Below are 27,439 nucleotides of genomic sequence, written 5' to 3' on the forward strand. Positions count from 1 at the left end.
GTATTGGACCAGTATTGAACCTCGCCAACCACCAGACACCGAACTGGTGTCCTTTATAATGGAAATAGAATCTGTGTCTATAAAGAAATACTGGCCTTTGACACTGCTTCTGGTTTTCCATTTAGATCTCCGTCACCATGGCTGGATTCAATACTTCATTCACCTCTGCTGGTGTACTAACTATTGTTTTCTTTTGCATATACTATTTTTTTTCTGATCCCCTTTACTACTTTCCAAGGCAAATATTCTTACATTTCTCAAGGACAGTCATACGTATTAATGGCTGTGTCTATAGCTACTTATTTTATACACATCTGTGCCTTGTTATTTTCCATCATCTAGAATTCAAGTAATCAGTTAAAGTGCTTAATTTCTTTATTTCCCTTTCACCTTTCTGAGAGGTACTGCATCCATTGGCGTTCCTAGGGGGGTCAAGGACTCTTTCCTTAAATTGTTGTATTTATGTGGAATAAGTTGAGGGACATGATCACTGCTTAGTTTAGAGGCTATTTTAAATTATTTCACCAGATTGAAGAATTCCACTGGGGGTCAACGCATAATCATTAAAGCCAGCCTGTGTGGTGAAAAGTGTGAATGTCTGGGAGGTTTATCGTCTGCAAAGCGTCCATTTAGCAGTAGAATTCAAATCACCACCAGCGAAATCCCACCTCAGCAGCACAGGACCACCCCAGCATCTCCTAAGCACAGCACCAACTCAGCACCACATGAGCACCAGCTCAGCACCACAACAGCACTAATGCAGCACCACTTCCTCAGCATGACTCAGCACCAGCACAGCATCACTCAGCGCCACCACAGCATCAGCACAGCACCATCCCAGCACCTACGCAGCTCCACTTCAGCATTAGAACAGCACCACCTCAACAATAGTACAGCATCACCTCGGCACCAGTGCAGCACCAATTTACCATCACTCAGCACCACCTGGGCACCAGCACAGCACCACCAAAGCATCACTCAGCACCACCTCATTATCACTCAGGACCACCTGAGCACCATCTCTGCTCAAGCACACCACCACCTCAGTATCACTCAGCACCAACTGAGCACCAATGTAGCACCACCTTCGCATTAGCACAGCAGCACCTCAGCATCAGCGCAGCACCACTGCATCACTGCTTCAGCTGAGCACCACCTGAACACCACCAGAACACCATCTCAGCATCAGCACAGCTTTAGAAGAGCACCACCTCCTCATTAGTGCACTGCCACCAGTGCAGCACCAACTCAGCACCAGCGCAGCACCACCTCAGACCAGCACAGCACCACCTATATCAGCAGAGCACCATCTCAGCATCAGCATAGCACCACCACCAGCGCAGCCCCACCTGAGCACCATTGCAACACCCCCTCAGAACTAGCACCAACTCAACATCTGTACAGCATCACTTCAGCACAGCACCAACTCAGCATCACTCAGCACCACCGGCGCACTATCGCAGCACTACTACTTGAGCATGACTCAGCACCACCACAGCATCACTCATCCCCAGCGCCATATCACTTGCCACCTCAGCATCAGTGCACCATCACCAGCGCAGCACCAACCCAGCAATCGCGCACCCCCACCAAAGCATTATTGCAGCACTACCTCAGCACCAGCGCAGCACAACGTCAGCAGCTACTCAGCACCAGTGTAGCACTACTTCAGCATTAGCACAGCACCACCTCAGCACCAGTGCCACATTACCCCAGCACCAGCGCAGCACCAACTCAGCACCACCAGCACAGCACCACCTGAGCATAACTCAGCACCACCTGAGTACTGCCTCCACACAAGCACACTACCACCTAAGCACCACTGCAGCATCACCTCAGCACTAGCACAGCAACAACTCCGCATTGGTGCAGCACTAGCACAGCCCCACATCAGCACAGCACCACATCACCATATCAGCACAGCACCTCTTGAGCACCAGCGCAACCCCACCTCAGCAGCAATTCAGCACCAATGCAGCACCAGCGCTACCCCACCTCAGCATCAATTCAGCAGCAATGCAGGACCTGGGCAACCCCACCTCATCAGCGATTCAGCACCAAAGCTGCATCACTTCAGCATCAGTGCACCACCACCTGAGCATCAGCTCAAATATAGCATCACCTCAACATCACTCAGCACCACCTGAGTACCAGCTCAGCGCCATTTGAGCACCAGTGCAGCACCACCACCTCAGCATCACTCAGCACCACCTCAGCATGGTTCACCACCACCTCAGGATCACTCAGCACCACCACAGCGCCACCTCAGCATCAGCACAGCACAATCTCAGCATCAGCACAGTGCCATCTCCTCAGCAGCACACCCCCACCAGTGCAGCACCCACTCAGCATCAGTGCAGCATCACCTCAGCATCAGTGCAGCATCACCTCAGCACCAGCGCCTCCCCTTAGCACCAGCATCGCACCACCACAGCATCAGCACAACACCACCTCAGCACCAGTGCAACACCACCTCAGAACCTGCGCAGCACCACCTGAACACCAGCACAACTCCACCTCAGCAGCAATTCAGCCCGAATGCAGCACCACTTCTGCATCAGACTGGACCATCTGAGCATCAGCTTAAATACAGCACCACCTCAGCATTACTTAGCACCACCTGAGTACCAGCTCAGCGCCACCTGAGCACCAGCGCAGCACCACCACCTCAGCATGACTCAGCACCACCTCAGCCTGATTCAGCACCTCCTCAAAATCACTTAGCACCACCTGAGCATCAGCACAGCACCACTTCCTCATCATTGCAGCACCCACTCAGCATCAGCGCAGCACCACCTCAGCACCTGTGCCTCACCTCAGCATGAGCATGCACCACTAGATCAGCACAGCACCATCTCTGCATCAGCACAGCGCCACCTCTGCATCAGTGCACCACCACAAGCACAGCCCCACCTCAGGACCAACTAAGCACCACTTGCTCATGAGCACAGCATCAGTGCAGTACAGCACCAACTCAGTATCACTTAGGACCACCTGAGCACCAGCTCAGCACCACCTGAGCACCAGCGCAGCGCCACTACCTCAGCATGACTCAGCACCAGGACAGCATCAGTCAGCGCCAGCACAGCATCAGCATAGCACCAGTGCAGCACCAACGCAACACCACTTCAGCATTAGCGCGGCACCACCTCAACAATAGTACAGCATCACATCAGCACCAGTGCAGCACCAATTTAGCATCACTCAGCACCACCTGGGCACAGCACCATCTTGACCACCACCAAAGCATCACTCAGCACCATCTGATCATCACTCAGCACCACCTCAGTATCACTCAGTAAACCCAAGAGCACCACCTCTGCTCAAGCACACCACCACCTCAGTATCACATGAGTTCCAATGCAGCACTGCCTCAGCATTAGCACAGCATTAGCACAGCAACACATCAGCATCAGCGCAGCACCACTGCATCAGCTCAGCACCACCTGAACACCACCACAGCACCATCTCAGCACCATCTCAGCATCAGCACAGCACCACATCCTCATCAGTGCACTGCCACCAGTGCAGCACCAACTGATCACCGTAGCACTACCTTAGATCAGCACAGCGCCACCTCAATACCATCTCAGCATCAGTGCATGACTAAGCACCTCCACAGCATCACTCAGCACCTCCACAGCATCACTCAGCTCCACCACTGCATCACTCGGCACTACCTCAGCAACAGCACAGCACCACGTCAGCATCAACATAGAACCATCTCCACAGCACCACCTTCTCTTGAGTTCCCACCAGTGTAAAACCAACTCAGCACTAGCGCAGTACCCTCTCAGCGCCGACTCAGTACCACTTAGTATCAGCACAGCACCACCTCTGCATCGGTGCAACACCACCAGCGCAGCCCCATCTCACCACCAGCGCAGCCCCACCACACCAACAGTGCAGCCCCACCACAGCAACTGAGCATCAACAAAGCACCCTCTCAGTGCAGCAGCACCTCAGCATCTGTGCAGTAGCACCTCAGCACAGCACCAACTTAATTTATTTATTTATTTATTTAGGAAGTTTTCTATAGCGCTGTCAAGACCCGGAGGTAGCAGAGCGCTTTACAGTAATAGAATGACAAAAATCTGTATAAACATATACATAACATAAACATGAACATGAACATAACATATGTAAGGTATAAGCATTCAGTGAGTGACATTGTAAGCGGAACATGGGTGAGTTGCCGAGCTTCTTTGGTTATGGGATTCACTGTAGTCACATAGTTCAGGGGTTGCTTGCTGACCCCGGTTATCCACAGCCAAGGGAGCGGATCAGGAACAAGGATTTGAGTTGCCTTTTGAATTCCACAAAAGAAGGAATAGTTCTGATGTGCGGGGGGATGGAGTTCCAGATTTTGGGGGTGTTTCCAGTGAAGGAGCAGTCCGCTGTTCTTTTCTTTCTGGTTTTGGGTAGGATGAGCAGGAAGGAGTTAGAGCTTCTCAGATTCCTGGCTTGGCCTGCTTTTTTGAGTTTATTTGCCAGGTATTCGGGTTTGCCGGTATGGAGGGCTTTGTGGGTTAGGTAGGCCGTTCTGAAGTTACTACGCATTTCTACTGGGAGCCATTTGAGTTCCTTGAGCACTGGGGAGATGTGATCTGATTTTTTGATGCCGGTAATCATTCTAGCTGCAGCATGTAGTGTTGTTTTGATCGGTGCCAAGTTCGATTTCGGGATGCCTGTTAGGATTGCGTTCCCATAGTCTAGTCTTGAAAGTACCAGAGATTGAGTGGCCAGTTTGAGATCCTTGTTAGGAATGTAGGGTTTGATCTTGTTCAACAGTCTGAAGTTAAAGAAAGCACCTTTGGCTGCATTCTTGATGTGTTTTACCATGTTTAGTTTGGGGTCTATGATGATGCCAAGAGATTTAACAGAGTCGGCTAGAGTAAGATTTCCTTTAAGCGCATCGATTGCTTTTAGCCATTCGGTGATTTGAGGGTTGTTCAAGATGAGGAGTGTCTCAGTTTTGTCTGGATTCAGTTTCAAGTGATTGTTTGTCAGCCATTGTTGAACATCTTTCAGGGCATCATTTAGTCTATGTATGTCAGTGAGAGAGGAAGTTTCCAGATAGATTTGTGTATCGTCCGCGTAGAGGTGAAAGCGGATGTTGGCTTTTCTGAGTAGCTTGGAGAGTGGTTCCATATAGATGTTAAAAAGCTGAGGCGAGAGCACCGAACCTTGGGGGACGCCCTTATTGACAGCACCACATACATATCAGTGCACCACCAGCACAGCACCTACTCCGCACCAGAGCAGCACCACCTCAGCAGCAAATCCGCACCAACGCAGCACCACTTCAGCTTTAGCTCAGCATCACCTCAGCACCAACTTACCATCACTACATGAGCACCAGCACAGCACCACCTCAGCATCACTCAGCACAACCTCAGTATCACTCAGCATAGCACCACCTGAGCACCACCACAGCACCACCTGAGCATCATAACAGCACCACCTCTACATTTATTTTGATGGCTTGTAGAGGCGTTAATACCTAAAGGAGTCTTGGCGCTAGTGTTATGGAACATGACATGCCAGTTACTGAAATGTATCCCAGGTGAAGGGCTCAAAGATATCTAAAAAGGAATACTATAGATTTGAGAAAAGCCAGGTTTTTTTTTGATTAGTCCGGAACTTTAAACAGATTAGTTTGATTTCTCAGATGGGACAGTAAGGCATTCCACTGCTTGGAAGCGAAGGGAAGAAAACATCTTCCTCCCCAATTGGATTTTTTTAATTCTAGAGACCAGTACTTTTTTTGCCTAGCTGGATCATAATTTACGAGCGGGGAGTACCATTTGAAGTTTTCTTGAAAGAAGCTAGGGCCTTCTTGATAAAGTCCTTTATGTGCCCAACAGAGTGCCTTAAACTGTATCCAAGATCTGATTGGTAGCCAGTGAGATAGAAACTGAGCTGAACTTGGGGAGGTTTAATAGCACCCTGGCTGCAGCTTTTTGGAGCGTCTGAAGCTGGTTAAGCAGACATTCTTGAGCACCTACGAACAGAGAATTACAATAATCGATTTTGGTGATGACCAGTGCTAATATCACTGATTGTTTAACTTCCAAGGGGAGAAAAGGAAGGATTTTTTTTAGTTCCCGTAGCATTAGGAAACAGGACAATGTGATCTTTTAGGAATGTTCAATAAAGGTCAGATTGGAGTCAAATATAACATCCACGTTTTTTGCTTTCTGTACAGGTATTGGGAGTGGGCCACCATGGACTGATTCCAGAACAAGGTGTTATGGCCAATAGCAACACCTCCGTTGTATCTGAGTTAAGCTTTCGAAAATTGGCCTGCATCCAATGTGCAATGTTGCCCATACACTATCTATACTTTTAAAGCTACCTGCTCCGGGTCAGATGAAACTGACGCAACTAGTTGTGTATCATCAGCATAGGAGCACACCGAGAAACCAAAGGATCTAATCAGACAAATAAAAGGGGAAATGTTTGCATTAAACAGGGTAGGACTTAGTGAGGATCCCTGGGGGGCCCCACATGGGAGATTGATAGGGGAGGAGGAAAAATCACCCCAGGTCACCACTAACTTTGTGTTAGATAAGAATGACTCAATTAACCTGAGAGCTGGCTAATTTTTGCCCATGTCTTTGAGGCGCTTGACCAAGGTACCATGGTCAACTTTATCAAATTCTGCTGATAGGTCAACCAGGATCAAGGCTGCACTGTCTTTCCTCTCTACAATTGTCCTGATTTCTTCTCTAGCTACTAGGAGAGCTGATTCTGTACTGTGTTGTGGTCTAAATCCATGCTGCGCTGAGTCACGGATTTTTGTGGACTTTAGAAAAGAAATAAGCTCCAGGTTCATGGATTTTTCCAGTATTTTTGCTGGAAGTGGTAAGCTTTAGATCGGCCTGTAATTTTTCACTTCTTCCGCATCCAGTGTGTTTTTTTTTTACCAGTGCCAGGATTGGGGCCTTTTTCCAGCTAATACGTAAAGAGCCTGAGTCCAAAGCCAAATTTAAAACTGAAGTCAGGTGTGCAGCAGTAGTTTGAGAAACTGGGTGGAGAACCTTAGGGTGGCATGGATCTGTGGGCAATCCCGATTTAGTGGTTTTCAAGAGTGCATCCACCTGTTCTTCAGTAAATCACATAAAATAATTAAATTGCCAATGAGGAGCTAGAGTGGCATGTTCATATCTAGCCTTCTCATGAGTGGTATTGACCACTAGACTGGAGTTATTGAAAGCATTAGTAAACTCCTGGAATATAATGTTGACTTTACAGTAAAAGAAGTTAGTTAGCTGATCAACAAAGTCTCGGCTCGGTGCTATCCCATTCCTTTTTCCCAATGTCGAGAGGGTTTTTACAGTGGTATAAAGCTCTCTGGCAGTATTTTTAGAGGATCTGATCTTGTCAGCGATATAGTTTGCTTTCGTATTCTTAATTTGTGTTTTATAGTTTTTAAGTAGGTTTCTTTATATTTGTATTTCTCTTGAGCATCAGCACAGCACCATCTCAGCATCAGCACAGCACCACCTCCTCATCAGTGCACCACCATCAGCGCAGCACCGACCCTCAGCACAAGCGCGACCCCACTTCAAATGCAATTCAGCACCAGTTCAACGCAGCAACACCTCAGCATCAGTGCACCATCACCTCAACACAGCACCAACTTAGCAACACTCAGCACCAGCTCAGTACCATCTGAGTACCAGTGCAGCACCACCACCACCTGAGAATCATTTAGTATCGCCACAGCATTACTCCAGACCACTACAGCATCACTGAGCACCACCACCTCAACATCAGCACAGCTCCATCTCAGCATCAGCACAGCGCCGCCTCCTCATCAGTGCCAACTCAGCATCAGGGCAGCACCACCCCAACATCAACACAGCATCACATCTGCATCAGCGTACCACCATCAGCGCAGCCCCACCTCAACACCAGCACAGCCCCTCCTCAACACCAGCACAGCCCCTCCTCAACACCAGCACAGCCCCTCCTCAGCAGCAATTCAACACCAACGCGACATGACATCAGCTCAGCATCACCTTAGCACAGTTCCAACTCTGCATCACTCAGCACCGCCTCAGCATTACTCAGCACCACCTCAGCATCACTCAGCACCACCTCAGCGCCACTACCACAGCATTACTCAGCACGAGCACAGCATCACTGCTCCACCGCATCTTACCATCACCACCTCAGCACTAGCGCAGCAAATCCTCATCATCACTCAATGCTATCACAGCACCACCTCTGCATCAGTGCACCACCACCAGCGTTGCACCAACCCAACACCAGCGCAACTCCACTACAGCAACAGTGCAGCACCAACTCTGCACCAGCGCAGCACCACCTCAGCAGCAGCTCAGCACTGAGGAAGCACCACTTCAGCATTAGCACAGCACTACCTCAGTACCAGTTAGCACCACCTCAGCACAGCATCAGAGCAGCACCACCTCAGCATCAGCCCATCATCACAGCACCCCCTGAATACCACTAAAGCACCACCTCAGCAGAGCACCATCTCATCACAGCACTACCTCCTCATCAGTGCACTACTACCAGTGCAGCACCACCTCCTCAGCAGTGCAGCACCACCTCAGCAACACCACAGCACCATCTCAGCACCAGCACAGCACCACCTTCGCATCAATATACCAACCCCAGCGCATCCCCATCTCAGCACAGCACAACCCTATCTCAGCAGCAATTCAGCATCAGCGCAGCACCACCTCAGCATCAATGCGTCACCTCAGCCCAGTACCACCTCAGCATGACTCCGCACCACCTCAGCATGACTCCGCACCACCTCAGCATGACTCCGCACCACCTCAGCATGACTCAGCACCACCGCTTCATGACTCAGCACCACCTCACCATGACTCAGCACCACCTCAGTTTCACTCAGTATCACTCAGAATCACATGAGCAACACACAGCACCACCTAAGCATCAGCACAGCACCACCTCAGTATCAGCACAGCACCATCTCAGCGTCAGCACAGCAGCACCTCATCAGTGCACCACCACCTCTGAACCGATGCAGCACCACCTCCCAACCAGTGTAGTACCACATCAACATTAGCACGGCACCACCTCAATATCAGCACATCACCATCTCTCAGCATCAGCACGCACCACCTCCGCATTATTGCACCAGCGCAGCGCCTCCTCCGCACCAGCGCAGCCCCACCTCAGCAGCAATTCAGCCCCAATGCAGCACCACCTCAGCATCAGCACAGCATCACCTCAGCACAGCGCCAGAACCACCTGAGTACCAGTGCAGCACTACCACCTGAGCATGACTCAGCGCCACAAAATTACTCAGCATCACTTAGTATCACTCAGCATCACCTCCACACCACCACCTCAGCATCATTCACCATCACCTCAGCCCCACCTCTGCATCACCTCAGCACCACCTTAGCACCACCTTAGCACCACCTCAGTCTGCCCTCTGAATCTGGCGTCTGTTGATTCTCCCCTAGTGTTCGTCCGCTGCTTGTGTTGTAATTCAGGTACTATTTCCCAACCTCCACTCTCCTGTTGTGTATGCCCCATCCTCCCTCCAATAACAAACACAAAGCTATAAGAAACAAGCATTAGAACAGGCAGGAAGAAGTTGCCAGCATAAAAAAACCTGAAAGACATTTGTTATACTAATTCTTTATTTAATTGGGACGTTCAGTTGTACATAATGTCGTTTTGGTTATATAAGGTAACAAAAATGCTTATAACACTTTTTCATTATAACTTTTCAACATGCCGCACAGCATCCACAATGCTCAACAATGTAGCGTAATGAAATTGCCAAAGCGAATAGCTCTGGCTAAACATGTGTACGGTCCTAAAGGCGAGACCTTTTGGCAATGCCAATGCTGCTTATCAATCTGATTGCTTTAAAAAAAATAAAGTTAAGTGTGCTGTAGCCTTCTTTTAGTAGCTAGGCGTTTGTGCCTACTGACAATCACTGTTTACTAACCAGCTTGTGTGTTGGTTTTGTAGGGTCCAAGGGTATGTGATGTCACTTCCACTGCCTTTAGAGGGGTGAAGGGTGGTCGTTATTTTTGCTTATTTACAGCAGGTTCGGAATATACTTCGTACTGCTGCACGCTGCCTGGTAACGGATACTTACAGTACAATCATCATGACACTGTTGCATTGGAGCGTTGATCCACTACTGGTAGAGCTGAAAGGGAGAAAGTCAACTGCAGTCATACCACTGTAGATCTGATGCAATCAGCCTGCTTTTGTGCATGCTGAACTGCAGCCAAGTTTAAATGTCCCAAAATACAGCAGTATATGACTTAGGTGGAGCACTCATTTGCTTTTGATGTCAGCTGGAGACACTGTTGCTGTTACTTTTCTTTGTACCATTTACTATGCAGTAATCAAACTCTTGTACATGCATCGTACATAAGGTAGGTACAGACATACTTACATCTCTGGCAACTTAAAGGATGGATTGCCAAACAACTGAGGATTAGTACGTCAGAAAAACAGGTTGATAGGTTGCACTGGAAAGCTGAGTTGGGACAATTTTTGTGGAGGTGTGGGGAGAATATGTCTGATTTTCAGGAATTACGTTTTGCTTATGTATGACGTTTCTATGACCTATTTTTTCGCTGTAAAAAGATGGAATGTGTGTGATTAACACTGAACGTGCTGTTTAAAGATAGAGTGTACTCACCAAAGTGAGTATTCTGCTTTAGAATATTCTGACGCTGAGGATTTAAACATCTTTTGCAAGAAATCGTTAAATACCTTAAGAGTGTATTCATTTCCTCTTGAGGCAGGTATTCTTAAGTTGTAGAACAAGCAACTAGTCACACCCGAGTATTAAAAGTCGTAACAGATTGAAGAATAGCTTTTTGTAAAGGCTTTTGCTTTGGTGTGGCCAGGAATTTCAGTGAGTAAAACCATGTCTGGGTAATGCGATTACCGCACTTTGCGGTGTTACACACCCAGGGTACTTTTACTGGGTGATTTCAAGTTCTGCACACCGGAATAAGAGACTGATCTGTAAAACTGCATGTGTTTTTCCTTCCTGCCATGTTTTCTCCAAGCTTATTCACCCAGGTAATACCTGGTGGCATTTTAACGTGTCAAACACTGGGTACAACGTGCGGTTTGCAGGACTCAAAATGATCCCTGTAGTGTGATAGATGATCAACCACCTACCAGACCTGAAAGAAGCATGTAATGTCCAACCTTAAAAGAAAGCGGACAGTTACAGACAAACCTTAGGAGGGAAAACAAACAAAACCTGGGATCATACAGTGAATACTGAATTTCAGTCGAAATTGACTATAGTTCATTCTCTTGTTCAATACCATCACCTGTGGTGTGTGTGTGTGGTGAGTTCCATGCCATCACTTGTGGTGTGTGTGTATGTGTGGTGAGTTCAATGCCATCACCTGTGGTGAGTGTGGTGAGTGCAATGCCATCACCTGTGGTGTGTTTGGTGAGTTCAATGCCATCACCTTTGGTGTGTTTGGTGAGTTCAATGCCATCACCTGTGGTGTGTGTGGTGAGTTCAATGCCATCACCTGTGGTGTGTGGTGAGTTCAATACCATCACCTGTGGTGTGTGTGTGGTGAGTTCAATGCCATCCCCTGTGGTGTGTGTGGTGAGTTCAATGCCATCCCCTGTGGTGTGTGTGGTGAGTTTAATGCCTTCACTTTGGTGTGTGTATGTGGTGAGTTCAATGCCATCATGTGTGGTGTTGGTGGTGAGTTTAATGCCATCACCTCTGGTGTGTGTGGTGAGTTCAATGCCATCACCTGTGGTGTGTGTGGTGAGTTCAATGCCATCACCTGTAGTGTGTTTGGTGAGTTCAATGCTATCACCTGTGGTGTGTGTGTGTGTGGTGAGTTCAATGCCATCACCTGTGGTGTGTGGTGAGTTCAATGTCATCACCTGTGGTGTGTGTGGTGAGTTTAATGCCATCACCTGTGGTGTGTGTGGTGAGTTCAATGCCATCACGTGTGGTGAGTTTAATGCCTTCACATGTGGTGTTGGTGGTGAGTTTAATGCCATCACCTGTGGTTTGTGTGTGGTGAGTTCAATGCCATCACCTGTGGTGTGTGTGGTGAGTTTAATGCCATCATCTGTGGTGTGTGTGGTGAGTTTAATGCCATCACCTGTGGTGTGTGTTTGGTGAGTTCAGTGCCATCACCTGTGGTGTGTGGTGAGTTTAATGCCATCACCTGTGGTGTGTGTGGTGAGTTTAATGCCATCACCTGTGGTGTGTGTGGTGAGTTTAATGCCATCACCTGTGGTGTGGTGTGTGGTGAGTTCAAAGCCTTCACCTGTGGTGTGGGTGTGGTGAGTTTAATGCTATCACCTGTGGTGTGTGTGGTGAGTTCAATGCCATCACCTGTGGTGTGTGTGGTGAGTTCAATGCCATCACCTGTGGTGTGTGTGGTGAGTTCAATGCCATCACCTGTAGTGTGTGTGTGGTGAGTTCAATGCAATCACCTGTGGTATGTGTGGTGAGTTCAATGCCTTCACTTTGGTTTGTGTGTGTGGTGAGTTCAATGCCATCACCTGTGGTGTGTGTGGTGAGTTCAATGCCATCACCTGTGGTGTGTGTGGTGAGTTTAATGCCATCACCTGTGGTGTGTGTGGTGAGTTCAATGCCATTACCTGTGGTGTGTGTGGTGAGTTCAATTATATCACCTGTGGTGTGTGTGGTGAGTTAGTGCCTTCACTTTGGTGTGTGTGGTGAGTTCAGTGCCATCAGCTGTGGTGTGTGTGTTGAGTTAGTGCCTTCACTTTAGTGTGTGTGGTGAGTTCAGTGCCATCAGCTGTGGTGTGTGTGGTTTGTTCATTGTCAGAATGTCGTCTGACATGAATATTGTGTCCTAAGTATCATTTACAAAAAATAATCTCACCCCATTGAAGTTACTAATCGAAAATCTACTCCCAGTCGGACGAAAGAAGCGACATTTAAGCCAGACGATATTTCTGGATGCCATGCTGAGCCGGCAAACAGATGCGCTTTTTTTAAGTATTGCACCTGGAGAGATGTAAACTGTAGCAGGCAAGAATATTAAGTGTTGGCCACCATATCACTGGCAATAGATCACAATTTAAGTAGGTCCACTCACTGGTGACCGAGCGCGGTATAAATGTTTTTAACATAACATAACATAACTCACCTTGTGTAAAACGGTCACAGGACATCCCTGATCGATTCTTCTCAATTGCATACTTCTATGACATTTTTCTCTTCAAATGATTGTCTGTGGGATATAAAAAACACAGGTGGGAAATTAGAAAAGATTTGCCGAAAAAGAACATTTTAACATAACAAATCCAAAGGTGATCACTTGAAGGAGAGTAGTATCCTCCTGTTAATTGATTTTATTCTCTTGTTAGGATATGACAGCCAGAGACCTTCTGCAGCAGCGGTACACTTTGCCTAATGGGGATACAGCTTGGCGGCCGTCTCCACTTGTCACCGCTGCAATGGACGGAAAGCTGGTTCTGCTTGATGGTATTCACCGCGTTAATCCTGGGACTCTATCCATTCTGCACAGGTCAGTGAAACCTGTTTCTGAAGGAGAAACTGCAATTGTGTTGATATTAATGCATTTGTTTCAGGATCTCTGGTAAACTGGGCGTCTTGCAGATGCCCCTCCTATTTTTTTGCCTCATTTGAATTTCACGATGCTGTGGTAATTGATCTGAAAGTGTGCTGGGTTCTGCAAACCAGGTCCAGCATCAGTGAGATTTCCCTTAAATTGCAAATATGAATGGCTACAGTCAGTTGCCAAGTATTTTTACACTGCTGTAAGGCCTTAGTATATGGTACCAGTGGTACCCAGGGCAGGATTGTAAAAGGGGTACCAGGGATGCAGCACTTATTGTGCCACCCTGAGTGACCTGAGTAAAACCGAAGTCTGCAGGTCTGCCATGTCAGCCCTGCAGCTTGCATACTTAAGTGCGACCCTGAACTCACCATGTGTGACAGGGTAATCTCACTGCCTCTAATATATGTCAGTCACTCCTGAGGCAGGCCTCCTGTAGCCCAGGAGGCAGGGTGCATTATATTATATGTGTGGGAATATATGTGCAATCATACATTGCCTTGTGATTGCATTCTAAATGTAATTCTACCGCAAGTGACTGATGGTCCATCAGATAACCTTGGCTGACATTTGGACATTACCTATATGTCGAGCTCCATTATGGCCTGGCTGATTTCTTTCGTGTTTGGTGTCAAACACAATGGTGGTGTAGAGTTTGAACCAGCATGTACCTAGGTGTCACTTTAGACAACTTCCACCAAGTTAACCCAGTGTTCTCGTGTCTTGGCAGGCTTTTTCGAAGGTTTGCTGCCAAGACAGAATTCTGATCTCATGCTGGGGAGTATGTGCCACTCCCAGATGCCAGAGACAAGGACCTGTGTGAGCAGGAGGTGACACCTCCACCCACACAGGATGGCTAGTGATAAGACCGATGCAGCTGTGAGCCTCAAAGGCTTTACTGGCACTACTGGACAAAGGATCTTGTATCCCTCTCAAGACAAAACTTTCTCCTGCCTTAGGCACTGTTTTTCACGGGTAGGCAGGAAATTAGCTATGCAGGAGGCGTCCACCTCCACAAGGCTGACCATTCCTGTAGGGTGTTGCAGCTGAGGTGTCCAGTCGAAGATGGTTTTGGCCATCTTGATTTTAGACTAGAAATCAGGTTCTGACTAGTTTTAGTGACATACACCCACAGGATGTTGTCACTACTGGGGTGGATTAGCCATAGGACTAGATGTCCATTGGCAAATAGTCCTCATACCCACTATCACCCCCTAAATTCAGGATTTAAGGGGCACACCAGAACTTTAGATTCAACGTGAAACCAGAAGAGACCTATGTCTACACAAGAGCAGGACTTCACAGAAGGAAAGGCGTGAAGTACTGCACCTGTGACAGCCACACTGCACCTGCTGAACTACGACTCGCCCAGGACCAGAGACCAGTTCCAAAAGGAAGGTGAGCCTCTCTGCAACCTAAAGACTTTACAAGAACTCCCTAGTCTAGGACTAGAGGTACTAGTCCTCTGCAGTGGGCAGGCCCAAAGCGCTAAGTCCACAAACTTGAAGTCCAGTTTCCCGATCCGTCTGGCGTGGCCTCTAAAAGTCCGTGGGCAGGTGGCTTCTGGGAATAGTAGTGCAGACCCTCAGCGAGGCTCAACTTTCTACAACGTTCCTCTGGACAAAGATTTCCTCAACCGGATTGCTTGTAGGTAAAAAAGGCTTGTTGGTGGTCAATCCAACAGTCTGCCTACAACCTGCTTTACTCAACGCTTCAAGAGAAGAGTTTCACCTCCACGAACGACCAACCACCCCTGTGGCTGCATCGTAAAGACCTTGCATTTGTTTTCATCCTCTCTTGGCACGCCTGCCAGTTCCTCTGGATGCGGATTCTGTTCAGCACCATGGATGCCAACAGCACCTCTTCACCCGAGTCCACTGAGCCAGGTAGATCGGATCTGCCTGAGGAGTCTCCTGGTCTAGGGACAGCTCCTCGCTTAAGTTCCAAAGGATTTTGCTCAACTCGCCCCGCAAGTACCTTTTTGTAAGGAAACCATTTCCAATACCGCAAGCCAGATTCACAGCTCTGTTTGACATCTAAAGTGCACTCCGCTCCCCTGAGCCAGGTACAGTTGTGCTAGTTGTTGTGAACTGGTCTAGGGACTCACCAGACCTTAACTGCAAGTGGGTTCTGTTGAACTCACTCTCTAAGTATCCAATTGCATATATGTGTTCTTCCCATTGACCGCAACGTTAATGCAAAGTACTGATTTATTTAATGCTTTAAAATTGATCTCTCCACATATACTGTACTTATTGATTTCTTTTTGGTGGTTAAAAATACTGTCCATGTTGGTGATGTGAAATGCTTAACATATGTTCCTCTAAGTAGCCGGTCTGCTCTTTGCCACTCTACCAGGGCTGAGAGAAGGTGTACTGAGAGAGTACCTGGGGTCTATCTTTGTGTACTATGCTAATATTTCATGGTAAGGAACCTCTGCCATGCCACATAGTACTTTCACCTTGCAACAGGAGCCAATAAAATATCGATGTTGGATTTTGTCATGGATGATTGCAAACACCTTTATTCAATCAATCAATCAATCAGGATTTGTAAAGCGCAGTGAATCACCCAATAAGGCGCTTGCAGGTCTCTGAGGCTTATTCGAACAAGCAGATCTTGAGGGCCATTCGGAATTTTGAATGACTTCTTTATTGAAGATTAATATATTTTCTTGCATTGTAGATTACAACCATTTTTATATGTTTTTAGTTAATAAACGTATGTATTAAAATGGCATTCAATAGTTAACGGAAATCTTGCCAGGGGCGAAAACCTCAGATCACTTGTTACCTTCCAGTAGCAAAGCTTCATATAACCAACAACAAGATAGAACTGATTATCTGAGAGACAATATCTAGTCATTGAATTGTGAATAGTTCTTGTCAAATTGGACGTTCATCTGAGACAATGAAAATGCGTTTCTCAAACTGAACATTCATCTGTGACACTACGAAGACATTTCTATGAAGTATTCACAGTTCAAGCCCTATATATTTTCTCTCAGATAATCAATTATATCTTGTTGAAACGTAAATATTATTACACAAGCTAATATCATGTACAACAATAGTATATACGTTCAGAGGTGAAAAAGCATATGTAAAATAAGGTTACGTCATTGAAGATGAAAGTAAAGTAAGCACATGAGTGCCATTCCCTTTCAGCACACCGATCTTAGCAGAACAAGCCTTCATGTGTCTCTCTACAGACATCTTATTGCCCATTTTTTCTTAAGGGTCCTCGTTATTGAAATGTACTGTAGCCTAGTTTCAATAGGTCCATTCTCCTCAATCTTTAACTATTTCTCAACAATCTCTAGCTTGCTGTCCAGGTTGACCATATGGGGATGGGCACCTGGCTGACGTTCTCTCTGTTTGCAGCTAGAGTGTGACTTGTTTGATTCATATTTATTTTCTCATTAGAATACACAGTGGGGTAGAGATCACACAGAGTCACCATCAGAGCCAGAATCACATTGTGATTGTGATAGGCTTCCCAGCTATCCATCATTGTTGATACATGCATCAGTGACATTTACCACAGTTATGTGTCGTTCACATTTCAGATTATAAAGTAATCTTGGATTATTGAAACATCTACTGGGGCCAGTCTCGAGGCACCCTTTAAAGGGCAAATTCCCCTTGACTACCCAAATAAATTTTGAGAAGTATCTTTTCTCCAGGAATCATAACCTCACAATAATCCTGCCCCCAAATTGTGGATTCACATGTTACAGCAGCCGCTGCTTTGGCCTAATATACCCCACTAATGCCGACATTAAGGCGCACTCACCAAATTTGGGAATTAAAGTGGTTAACAAACATCGTCTATTGCAAAGAAGTTCTTACTTTTTGGTAACGGGTCAGAAGAAGAAGTAGAGGAAAAAGTGGATATATGTTTTACACACCTATTTTATTTGTTATGCATGAATGGCGATATTCATGAAATCCTTGAAAACACCCATTCTGACCGGGGCAAGATGAGAAACAAAAACAAAGCACAGTGGCGTGTAACTGTTGATTAAGCATGCACAATGATAACGTAAATTCGATGAAGTCTCATATTTATTATCTCCTTGTGTATCCTTTTTCACATGTTCCGACCACTGCAATTTTTTAATAAAATGTTATCGCAACCAAGATAATTTAGCCTTGTGTAAGCCCTGGTAAGGAGGGGCTTGGCCTGATACCAATGGAGTAAGCAGTTGCCTACGGAGCTCATGGCAGAACACCACCATCTGGCACCATCCCGACTTGTTATTGGCTCCCCCTTGCCCCCTCAAGGCTACGACTGCCAGTGCCATACTGTCAACAATCCTTGGAGATAAAGAGCTTGTGCCATCATAGCTGCAAACAGCAAGAAAAACGCTGCAGGGGTGACTGTGAGGGGATACTCTACAAGATGGCGGCCGCCTGACTGCTTGTTGGCAACTGTGGGTACGTTGATGCAGAAGCCTCAGGGACTGATGAGGCTTTCCTAAATACTCTTGGAGCAGGCTGCTGTCAGTGTCGAAACCACAGTGAATCCGATCTCAGGCCAGTGTTGGTTGTACCGCTGAGCCGATCACTGCCTGGAGTGGAGAGAGGTGTGTGGTGGCCCAGGCGTGCTGGGAATAGCGACCACGAGGAGAGGCCATAAGTTGGAGGTCCGAAGCGGCATCCCCAGATGGGTGTCTGATGGAAGTGGTGGCTAGCTGAAATAAGGGTTCAGCACCAAACATGCAACTGGTAATTGGGCCCCTGGTATTGGTGTTTCCTTTGTACAGTGGTATGATGGGGTGACCTGCCAAGACAGCATAATATTCATGAGAGAAGTGCCCATGGCCAGACTGAGAACTCGAAGCAGCCCTGCCAATTTTGTAGGACCAGCCCTGGTGAGGGTGTGGGCGGCACATGTAAAGCACTGCTACTTTTGTTACTGGAGGCCTATATTTCAGCACTGCTGCAAAACTGCCACCCAGTAACAAAAAAACCACAACTTCCACTACTGCAAAACCGTCTCCCACCCTTCAAGCCTCCCGGGGTAATGCCCAATGCCCATTAGGACCAGTCTGGCCTTGGAGGTGCCTGAGCCCGGAAACTCGAGCCCTCGGCAAGGAAGTTCCAGCAACTGAGGAGAGAGGCCACTGGTTGGAGCTGGGAGGGTGGCACTTTCCTAGTGGAAAGGAATTTGTAGACGATGTTGACTATGAGGGCTCTTTGTCAGAATTACCCACTGCCGGAAGGCCCCTAATACTTGCTTCTCCAATGTAACACTGAGCAAAGGAAGCATTCTGCCAGGGCTCCAATACCTCCCCAGGAGAGGTGACTCTGTAAAACAAGCATTTGCAATGCAATAGGTCTCGCAGTAGGAAAGTTTGAGCTATTGGTATTGTAAATGACACATTTTTTATTTATGTGTTGGTTTTGAAAATAGGGAAATTAATAGCTTTGTCATTTACAATGCCAATAGTTTTAACTTTCGCAAACGTGACACCTATAGCATTTGTAATGCAATATGTGTTGTATTTACGTGACTTAGATGTATTGATATTACAAATAACAATGGCTTTTATTTTTTTTAAATAATTAATACATAAATAAAAGCTATTGTAATTTAAAATGGCAATAGCTTAAACTTTTGTAAATAACTTTTGTGAAGATTATGTTCAGTGTATTTTATTGTGACGAAAATCCAAGAACAGAAGTGAAATATTAACATCTTTTTGTGACATGTGTAATAAAGCGTGAAACATTGAGAGAACATATTTGAACCAGTTGTTGTTGAATGGTTGCACAGATTGATGCTGTGGTGGCGCTGAGTGATGTTGTGGTGGCGACGAGTGAAGCTGTAGTGTTCAGTGATGCTGTGGTAGCGCATAGTGATGTTGTGGTGCCCCTGAGTGATGCTGTGGTGGTGCAATAGATAGATAGAGTGAGTGGGGTAGATAGATAGTTAGATGGATAGCGTGAGTTCGACAGATAGATAGAGTGAGGGCGACAGATAGAGTGAGGGCGACAGATAGAGTGAGGGCGACAGATAGAGTGAGGGCGACAGATAGAGTGAGGACGATAGATAGATAGAGTGAGGGCAAAAGATAGAGTGAGGGCGATAGATAGAGTGAGGGCGATAGATAGAGTGAGGGCGATAGATAGAGTGAGGGCGATAGATAGAGTGAGGGCGATAGATAGAGTGAGGGCGATAGATAGAGTGAGGGCGATAGATAGAGTGAGGGCGATAGATAGAGTGAGGGCGATAGATAGAGTGAGGTCGACAGATAGAGTGAGGTCGACAGATAGAGTGAGGGCGACAGATAGAGTGAGTGCCACAGATTGCTAGAGTGAGGGCGACAGATAGAGTGAGTGCCACAGATAGATAGAGTGAGGGCGACAGATAGATAGAGTGAGGACGACAGATAGATAGAGTGAGGGCGACAGATAGATAGAGTGAGGGCGATAGATTGAGTGAGGTGGACGTGGTGGTGGTGGCTGACGTGGTGGTGGTGGACGTGGTGGTCATGGTGGTGGTGGTGGACGTGGTGGTGGTGTAGGTGGGTGTGGTGGTGGTGGTGGACGTGGTGGTGGTGGAGGACGTGGTGGTGGATGTAGTGGTGGTGGATGGGGTGGACGTGGTGGTGGTGGTGGTGGAGGTGGTGGTTGTGGAGGTGGTGGTTGTGGAGGTGGTGGTTGTGGAGGGATTGGTTGTGGACGTGGTGGTGGTGGACATGGTGGTGGCGGACGTGGTGGTGGATGATGTGGTGGTGGATGATGTGGTGGTGGATGATGTGGTGGTGGTGGATGTGGTGGTGGTGGATGTGGTGGTGGTGGACGTGGTGGTGGTGGACGTGGTGGTGGATGATGTGGTGGTGGTGTTGGTGGTAGATCTGGTGGTGGATGTGGTGGTGGCGGTGGATGTGGTGGTGGGTGTGGTGGTGGTGGACGTGGTGGTTGTGGACGTGGTGGTTGTGGACATGGTGGTGATGGACGTGATGGACATGGTGGTGGTGGACGTGGTTGTGGAGGACGTGGTGGTGGTGGATGTGTTGGTGGTGGTAGTGGTGGTGGACATGTTAAAAAACAGCACGCACAAAAAGCCCAATCAAAATGGACCAAGGAAATCAAAACGCATGAGCTGTGTGAAATTTCAAGGTCCATTTTTAAGCCCCTCAAAAAGGCTCTTCGCTTCGCTTCGCTTTGCGAGCTCTAAATATCTGGTGCTGTAAGCAGGAATGTAAGGTTTCCTGTGTAACTCAACAGAAGAAGGGAGTCTGAGCACGAAGTGCTGGAGTGAAGTGTGCAAATGTGCACTGATAGCACACGTTTGTTTGTGTGAATTCAGGCTGCTGCCTTCGCCTTTTCAGTTATGCACTGCGCGCGACTTTCATTTCTCAAAGAGGTTCTTAGAAATGTTTCAGTCGTTAACGTTAATAGTTTCTCTCGCATAGCAAGTAAATACATAAATAAATAGAAAATAGGTAGATGAAATAAAATATCACACCGTAAAGCCGAAAAACGGAGATAGGCATCCTCCTTGATGAAAGCTTTCAAAAAACGGATTGTCACTGGTTGGCGGTTACATGCATTGTACCCGTATAATCTTGGCTGTCAAGTGGCACCATGTCAGGAGGTGTGATTTTCTACCGGTTTGTTTATTCAGCCAATAGTACTAAACAGCAGGCTGGGCAGCTACCACAGAAGAAGGCCAGCTCTAAACAAATGCCACCCACCCTGCACACTACTAACACCAAGACCTTTGGAAAAAGAAACAGAAACTAGATATGAAATTAGACAAAAAATGTTCAGCTGTAACCTCGAATGAATCTCACACATGGAACACAAAGTGTCCCCTTCGCGTGTCATCAGATGTTTACCAAAGGTGGATGAAATCCCTCACATGCGTCACTCATCGGAGCCAATAAACATGCGTTTAAAGACAAGTCATGTTCATCATCCCGGGTTCATAGGCACTTAAAACCTGTCTGATTTTATGTCACTTCATGAAACCTGCTACAGCCGCGGTTTAACAAGCCTCGGTTTGCTGTTGAAACTTACTGGAATAAAGTGCAGCCCTGCCCGAGGTAGTTGCAGCTCGTTTCATCAGTCCTGCCATTTATTATTCACAAGAATGTGCTCAAATGTCAGCCTAGATCTGTGGAAACGGATATCACCGCCACCCCCTCCCCTTGGCCGTGTGTTATTGCAGTTTCTCTTCTTCCTTTCCATGTGTTGCAAAATGCCTGGGTAATATATAGCGGTAATAATGACTTTTGAACAGGTTGTACCTTCGCAAACTGGACAGCATTAATATAATGAGGGCTGGTACAAGAAACCCTGAGGATAGGACATGGCCAGGCACATGCATACAGCCTGTCTGCTGTGGCTCTAGGAGGCAGAAGATGAAGGGGCCGCCGCCTCGGCTCCTGGGCTCCGTGCTGGAGCGCCGGAGTGCCCTGTCTGCTGTGCGCCGCCCTGCGCTCTCCTCGCTGCTGCCGTGCTCTGTCTCTAACACTGCTTTTTTGCCCTTGGACTGAAGGATAGTACAGGGGGAGGAGGGCGGGCGCTGGGGAAAGATCCTGTAAAAAAAAAAAAGTCAGCGAGTGGTGCGCGTGCCACTGCGAGGCATATCTCTTCAATTATCGTGCCCGTGTCTGGCCGCGATAATTGAAGACATATGGGCTTTGGTGCGCGTAATAGACACCAATAGGCCATAGGTGGAGGTACGCGATCGCCTATGGCCTATTGCGTGTTCTGTTAAAAAACAGCACGCACGCAAAGCCCAATCAAAATGAACCTAGGAAATCAACACACACAAGCTGTGTGGAATTTCAAGGTCTATTTTTAAACCCCTACAAAAGGGCTATTTGCTTCGCAAGCCCTAAAAATAAATACACTCCATGATAATTGGAGATGATGTATGCCACTGAGGAATGGCAGCAGGGACAAGTTAGCTATTGACGGTGGTTGATGATTTTGAGGTTGCAGAGCAGCTGCATGCTTGGCCTCCTGTGTTCACTGAGCTACAGCATTGTAGCCTAGTCTGGGCACTGGACCCCACAGAGGGACCTTTGGTGACTTGTGGGCCCAATAGAACATTGTAATTTGTCGCCTCTTCTCTCACAATTGATAAAAACAGGCCTCAGCAGCAACAACAGGGGAATATGGACAAGTCACACAACATGGGACAGGGTGAGCCCTGGGTCGACACCGCATCTAGAGCCGTTTAATGCACCACGAATTTGGCACTGACATGACATCCCCTTATTACTGCTCGTGGACTAATTGTGTCGCATGTTCTCTATTTATTTTTCCGATTCCGACCCAACCTTGAAACATGCCTCTCCTCCTGCAATGTAACTTTTCAACTCTTCTTAAACTGTATGCACTGGTTTATTATGTGTCACAACTGCATACATGACCTGCCTCTCTCATGTGCTACCAGCGTTCCACATGTTAAATAATATGCTACACGATGACCCGCATTTATTCTAATGATGCATTGCACTGCACTGGTTAATATCTTACCTTGCTTTGTCTGTCTTTAATATTGTGCATGTTTCCTCTCCCCCGACCTCCCACCTACCTCACTCATGATTAATTGCGATTGTCCCTGTTTTAAAAAAATGGTACATGATGACGTGCAACTTTTTGGAAATATTGCTTGATGCTGTACTGTGATATTCACCTAGCTATCTCTATTACCATTGTGCTCTGCTCCTATATGAATATCATGCTTTGCCGCCATAAATTGGTCCCTCTATGTGTCTGGTGATACCCATACAATCTGTTGCGTTATGACCCTCTGCACGTGCTGCTTGCTCTCACCCGTATTTGTCTCTCGTGTTGTGTGTCTATGTTTAATATTTTGTTGTGTTTCAATCTTATTTTATATTCCTGAATTGTCCCTCGTATGGCTACATGTCCCTGTTCAATGGTGTGTGGCACTTTGCACTGGTCCTACGTGTCAATGTGTTATGTGTATATGTACAGCCCTGAGGAAGTCCCAGGCTGTATGGCCATGTAAAGGGGCAAAACACGTGTTGGCTGTTTATCACAAGTTCGCAAATCTAACTCAGAATTTTCAAATGAGTTATAACTCTTTCATATAATGATTTTTCACAAAGAAACCAGGGTACTGGAATTTTTACTGAATAAAACTGACTACCCTGACTTGTCCAGACAGCTCTCTTTGGATCTCTTGTATGATTAGGGGGTTAGGGTTTTCCCCCTGTCGAGGACAAGTACTGCAAAAAATATACCTGCTCAAAAATATATATCTAGTAAGGGATTGGGACCCATCACCCCTTTCTTCTCCACAACAGGGGAATACTATTACACAATACACTACATGTCCCTCCTTTTCATCCCTCCCATGAATGTCGGGGTCCCACAGGGCTCAATCCTGAGCACGACTCTGTTCAACTTGTATATGGCCCCTGCCAAAATAGTGTCGTATGCGGATGACACACACTTGTTGTTCACTTGCGAGAAAGGCACTGAGTTTAAAGGCAATGTAATCAACACCTGTCTCTCAGAGGTTTTCTCTTTGCTCAGACAAAACCAACTGAAGTGCAACTCTGAAAAGTCAAAGATTATCTTCTTTGGGTCCCATCCCTGTGAAGCATGGCACAAATGGTGGCCGCAGGACATGTCTCCCCCCACATCTTCAGTCACCATGGTGTAATATCTTGGGGTCAAATTGGACGCCGCCCTCTTTATGAAGGTTCAAATGCAATCGATGGCTGGGATTTGTTTTGAGGTATTGAGAATGCTGAGGAACTTTCTCCCCCTGCTCCCAGTCTCTTACAGGAAAACGGTAGTCCAGGCCTTGGTGGTCTCAAACTGGATTATGTAAATTCCCTGTACTTGGGCCTCCCGTACTATTTACTTGGTTGATTGCAAATGGTTCAGAATGTGGCGGCCAGAGCCATTTTTCTGGCAGGACCTAGGACACACACAACCCATCTTTTGTCTTCCTTACACTGGCTTCCGGTTCGGAAGAGGATACATTTCAAAGCGTTTGTTTGGGTCTTTAAAGCCTTTCATGAGATAAGAGCCCCTTACCTTAGGGAAAGATTTCAGCACTATTCACCTCAAGGAACCTTGAGGTCCTCTGCCCAGCTTCTGACCTCCACTCCAAAGGTCCTGCTCTCCCGGGTAGGGGGTAGATGTTTTCAAGTGGTGGCCTCTCGCCTGTGGAATAGCCTACCTCTTTCTCTTAGACAGGTACAGGACCTCCTCACCTTCAGGAGGAAATTAAAAACATGGTTTTTCCAACATTAGATACTGGCCGGCTTCTGCTTGGGTGCTCTCTGTTGGTTGTCACATGGTTTTTCTCTTAGCGCCAGGACACTCCTGGGAATAGCCGCACGCTTTATAAATACCTACTAACATAACATAACAACAACATAACATCTCGTCAGGCCACCCATATAATCAGTTGGAGTCACTCGTATGGAGCACCAGTTTACCCCCGAGCCTTCACTGGAGCGGCGGGGTGAAGAACCCACCCATGTCGCACTCTTGGAGACCATACAAGGATCGAGAGTGGTTTTGGAGGGGCAGATTGCAGGGGTGTTAATAGAGGTTAATCTGCTGAGACCTGACCTCTGCAAATTGGCTGACAAGGTCAAGAACACTGAGACCAACCTTTCTACCTTGCAGACTGAAGTAAAGCAAGTGCTCTGGAGCATAGAGTTGAGGATGTTGAGGGGTGTTCCAGGAAGAATAATGTTCCCCTGGTTGGCTTTCCTGAGAGGGAGGAGGGTCAGTTGGCTGATCGATTCCTGGAGAACTGGCTGAAGAATGTGTTTTGTTCTAAAGACTTGTTTAATTTCTTCGTCATTGAAAGAGCTCATGTGGCACTGGTACCTGTCCCACCACTAGGAGCCCCCAGGGTGTTTATTGCTTGGATTTTGAATTACAGGGATAGGGACACGATCCTGAAAAAGGCTAGGAAGGCTCCCATCCCACAATATGAGAATTGCAGTCTTTCCTTGAGGGTAGGAGGAAACTACGTACCATGAACCTCAGTTATATGTTTTTATACTCAGCCAAACTCTGTGTTGTCATCTCGGGGAGGTCCCAATTCTTTGAGCACCCAGAGGATGTTTGGTCCTGGCTGGACATGTTGGATACTCGCCCTGCTTGCAGATTAAGTGATGCAGATCCTTTATATTCTCGAAGAGAATGTGGTTAGTGAGAACTCCTTCACCAACAGGACAACTCTGGGCTCCCGATAGGGGGTTTGCTGGCCTTATTGTGATCTGCAAGGATGGTATGTTGGCTGCGGCTGAAATGGATGCTTCGCTGATTTCTGAAACTCTGGGGAGCAGGGCTGTGCAGGATGGTCGAACATTGGCGGCAGAGTCTCAAGACCGTGATATCATGCAGTAACTGGTGCCACCCTAAAGGGTTGAAAGAAACATTAATTTTTATTTCTGGGCTTGGGGGTTATGTAGAACTGACTTGAACAGTTATATTGTTACCCTGCTCCTTCGCGGGTGCTGGTCGAGGTCTTTCGGGCGTCATTACCCCTTTCTGCAGCTGGGAGATATGGAGGCGCTCGATTTGGAAGTGGCCCTCACCTTAGAGGAGATTCGCACAGTACTGGGGTTGTTGCCGGGGGGCAAGGCGTTTGGTTGCAATGGCTGCCCTGCCGACTTCTACAAGGTCTTCTAATTGATGCTCTAACAGCATTTATTAGTGAGGCACAGGAGGGGGGCTTGCTTCCTGAGTCTGTGAGAAAGGGCTGCATTACCCTATTGCCGAAGCCCAGTGAGAGCCCGGCGGATCCCTCGGCATATAGGTCACTTATGATGATTATAAAGTGTCAGGTTGAGGGGTGTGAGGTGTACTGCAGGATGGCCTACCAGGATTCAAGCAATAGTCCACTACACACAGTGTACATGAAACGAAAAGAAAAGAAGATTTTTTACTTTTTGAGGAAGTGGACCCACCGGAAGGGAAAGTACAGAAAGGACAAGGCCAGGCAAGCAACGAGGACAGAATAAAAAGGACGGAAGGACTCCAGTTGTGGCAAAGGAATGAGGAGACTTTACTGAGAACGAACCGCAGCGCTGGGAGAAAGATCGCGGAAGCAGAAATGGGACACAGAGCCAAAATGCGAGACGCACTGAGGAGCAGAGGAGAACCCCTTACACCACCTGTGCTGCCAGATGAGAAAGGTCACCGAACAGAGAAGCCACTGGCAGGTTGTTACAACCCGCCACGCTCCCAGAGTAGCGTGGCTAATACGGGTGCATGGCCAGTTACGGTGTTAGCAGGGGAGGCAGGAAGAAACTGCGGGTGGTTTGGGTGGAGCTACTTACAATACTAAAAGCCCCACATAATTACTGGGAGAAGCCTGAAGTAAATAGAAGCTAAGTATAGAAACGGAAGGCTCCGATTAAAAGGTCACTTTTTATATAAACAGGAGGGGTTATTTTGGATTTTACATGAGGGGGAGGGTTGTGATGAAGAACTAGCGGTGGTGTCAATAGACATACCTAAAGCTTTCAATACAGTTAGATGGCAATATATCATGAAGGTGTTGGAGGCAATGGGGTTTGGACCCCACTTCTGTTCCTGGGTGCTTCTACTGTATACAAATCCCACTGCTAGGATAAGGGTCAGACAGAGCTGATCTGCACTCTGGGAGGTGGAGAGGGACACGTGACTAGGGGGTTCACTGTCCCCCTTCTCTGGCAATTTATGGCCAGATAGGGGATTACCTTTAGAGGGATCACCCACTTGGTGTCCTTAAATGCAGACAATACCCTTTATTACTTATCATCCCTTCGGTGGCCTCTGCCCCTCCTGTTGTCGTATTTAACTGCTTTTGGGGAAATCATGGTAAGTTCCTTGTGTTTCCATTAGGGTCTC

The 27,439-nt window shown here is 47.2% G+C and overlaps 1 protein-coding gene across 1 annotated transcript in view; it reads left to right on the top strand.

The window, feature by feature from the left end:
* The window catches only part of VWA8 (von Willebrand factor A domain containing 8), a 1,363,176-nt gene that overhangs the window by 453,639 nt on the left and 882,098 nt on the right, over window positions 1–27,439 (top strand). The window contains exon 13 of the mRNA XM_086935029.1: window positions 13,366–13,526. Within this exon, the coding sequence (XP_086791155.1) occupies window positions 13,366–13,526 (161 nt within the window). The remainder of the gene's footprint in view (window positions 1–13,365; window positions 13,527–27,439) is intronic.

The sequence above is a fragment of the Lissotriton vulgaris genome, chromosome 8 (assembly GCF_964263255.1).
Source record: "Lissotriton vulgaris chromosome 8, aLisVul1.2, whole genome shotgun sequence".
NCBI lineage: Eukaryota > Metazoa > Chordata > Amphibia > Caudata > Salamandridae > Lissotriton > Lissotriton vulgaris.